Source organism: Apis dorsata, unplaced genomic scaffold (genome assembly GCF_000469605.1).
Source record: "Apis dorsata unplaced genomic scaffold, Apis dorsata 1.3 scaffold_142, whole genome shotgun sequence".
NCBI classification, from domain to species: Eukaryota; Metazoa; Arthropoda; class Insecta; order Hymenoptera; family Apidae; genus Apis; species Apis dorsata.
This window is the reverse complement of record NW_006263433.1, coordinates 526,110-528,876: the sequence shown is the minus strand read 5'-3', so window position 1 is coordinate 528,876 and position 2,767 is coordinate 526,110. Positions and strand designations below refer to the sequence as shown.

Genomic DNA, 2,767 nt, shown 5'->3' with positions numbered 1-2,767 from the left:
AGAGAGAGAGAGAGAGAGAGAGAGAGAGATAATAGAGATAGATAGATAGAGAGGCTAGGACAGGGCGAAGAGGGTGTGAGAGTTTCCTGCCACGTAATACTACTCGACGTCCCTAGAATTTGCTCTGCGGTCTGACTGCTCGTGCGGCTGCCCCCGTCAATTGCGATAATTATTGTGTCAGTAAATACTCCGTAACCATACGAACTAACGGGCTCGCGCGATCGACTGGACGTAATATGCTCACAGAGTAATATGTGGATATACACTTATGCCGGCGATATAATTAAATGAACGACCGCGTTCATAACCGTGTCACGCGACCACCGCCGCCTCATCGCCGTGCCGCGGCCAAGAATCGAGCGTGCCGGAAATTAATTATTGTGTCCTTGGTCTGTCGTAGCTATCGTCGCGCGCCAATTCCATTTCAACCATGATGATTTCGCCCGTTTCGTGGATTTCGAACGATCAGAGAGGGAGAGAGAGAGAGAGAGAGAAAGAGTTTTTTAATTAAGTTTTCGAATGGAGAAACTAAACTTTATTTATTTAGTCAAATACTTTTTGTTGATTATCGAAAAGTGAGATTTTTTTTTTTTAAAGGTTATTTTTAGATTTATATATCGTGTCACGTGAAATTTTTACGCCGATATTTTCGAAGTTATAATTTTTATTCGAAAAAAATCATTGAAAGAAGAGAGTCATTGGCTTCAATGGCGTTTTTCCCAACGAGATTCCATTTTTATGAAATTTTTATGCATTCGTGGCGAAGAAATTTCTCGAATGCCGAGATCACAGTTTTAATATTATTTTTTAAAAAACAATTGTAAATGAAACAATCGAAATATCTGGTGGATGGGTTGAAATCTCATATTTCGACTCGGCTAATTTTTGTAATTTTGTGTCTATCTCTATGCTGTTACGATTTTGACATTCGTTTAGATTTTCATCCAACCATTGTCCAGATTATCGTATAGCATCCATTTCTCGTCGTTACAATTCTATTCAAAAATGGAGTTCTATCGTTTCGAGCTTTTGATCCTCCTTTTCCAATTTTTTCCCCTTTGCACCCAAATGTGTCATTGCAGATACTTCCACTTTGCCTTTCTATTTATCTTCCTTCAATATGGATTATTTCGATCTATCTCATTTTCAATATTCACGTTTCCATATCTGAATTTTTAAAATCAGAACGATCCTCTCATCTTGATAAAATCTTCTCCAAAACTTAATATATTTCGATATCAAGCTTCAATTGCATCAACTTAAAAGAACAATATTCTAAATTCGTTCGCTTCTCAAAAGACAATAAAACTAAAATACAAAAAAGAACTTTTATTACACAAAGGGGATCTGATTTTAATATAACCAGTCTCCTTCTTCATCTTTATTTAATTCAATTTATATCTGTACCCCAACGAAACATAGGTAGAGAAAGTATATTTAATAAAGTATTTATAATTATTGTTAATTAATATAATATATGGATAATAATAATAATAATAATAAGTATACATTTTTCTCGATCGTGAATTAATGTACAACTCGGTTTAATTCGATTAACCCGTGTTTGTAAATTTGTTTGCCAGGTATCACGTAACTCAAAGTTATCTCGTTTTTCGTTTACAGAAGGGGGACAGTACAGTCGGGTGGAGCTGGTTTTTCTCCCAACATAAACACACTCGGTTATTGAACGATAAGAATATATAGGTTTATTCACTACTCAATGATTAAGGATCATGGCTCTAATGTATTACTTTCTATGGATGTTTGTCGATGGATGTATGCCATACATATATATATATATATATATATATTTATTTTCTCAAATATATCTCAAGGGGTCAAGATATATAATAATTGAACTTCCTTTTCCATTTTTTCTAATACGTTAATCGAAGGGACCAGAGACAACAAAACTTCGTTTCTTCGTCTCCTTTAACCGTTGTGTATTCTTCTTCGACGGGGCACGTGCACGAGTATACACACCATGCCGAGATTCGAATTGGGGCGCGATTGTTGCGAATATGTTTGGTCGACGCACGTTTTTTTTTCCTCATTCGCCGAGCGTGTCAAGTGTTTGCCGACCTATCGGCTCGTGATAATGGCAAAAAACGATGGGACCTTTGATACACAACTTCGTTACGTTCGAAGGGCGCAACAATGGACACGTGGCGTCCTTCGAGAAACATTACACTGTCACGCTCTCCTCGCGTCCCATTAATGGAGCCTCGATTAATTGATAATGCATTACATACACTTTTTCCTTTTTTTTTTTCTTCTTTTTTTTAAGATATTTCAATTTCCCTTCCCTCGTTCAAACATCCCTCTTAGATCTTGTCGAAATCATTCTCGATCGCCTCCTCACTTTATTCCTCCCTATTTCCTTATATTCAGATTATATTTAATTCAATTTCATTTCAATCAGGGGATTGCAGAGGGAAAAATAAAATAAAATTGTTTTAAAAGTGTGGAAGAATTTCGTGAGGATCACTTACGGTTTCTCTCGGGGGGCTCCAGCACTGGGGCGAGTTGCGGCCGCTGTGACTTCCGCCGGTTGCGGAATTCGAGACGGAATGATGAAGGTTCTGCGGGGCGATGTTGAGGGGCGTGACCGAATCGTCCTCGGTCGTCTCGATGTCCACCTCGTCGTCAGAGTTGTCCTCCTTGTGGGATACGGGGGTGTGTTCCGAGGGGTGGTCCTGGGCGACAGGTTCGACGATCGGCGGCCCACGAATCACGGGGCGAAAGGCGGATTGATGCAACGACGGGT

At 38.9% G+C, this 2,767-nt stretch overlaps 1 protein-coding gene across 4 annotated transcripts in view; it reads right to left on the bottom strand.

The window, feature by feature from the left end:
- LOC102673597 overlaps positions 1–2,767 on the bottom strand; it is a 106,876-nt gene that overhangs the window by 19,587 nt on the left and 84,522 nt on the right. For all 4 annotated transcript variants that reach the window (XM_031509350.1, XM_031509351.1, XM_031509352.1 and 1 more), the window contains one exon: positions 2,493–2,767. In XM_031509350.1, coding sequence (XP_031365210.1) covers positions 2,647–2,767 — 121 coding nt within the window. In that variant the 3' untranslated portion in view covers positions 2,493–2,646. The remainder of the gene's footprint in view (positions 1–2,492) is intronic.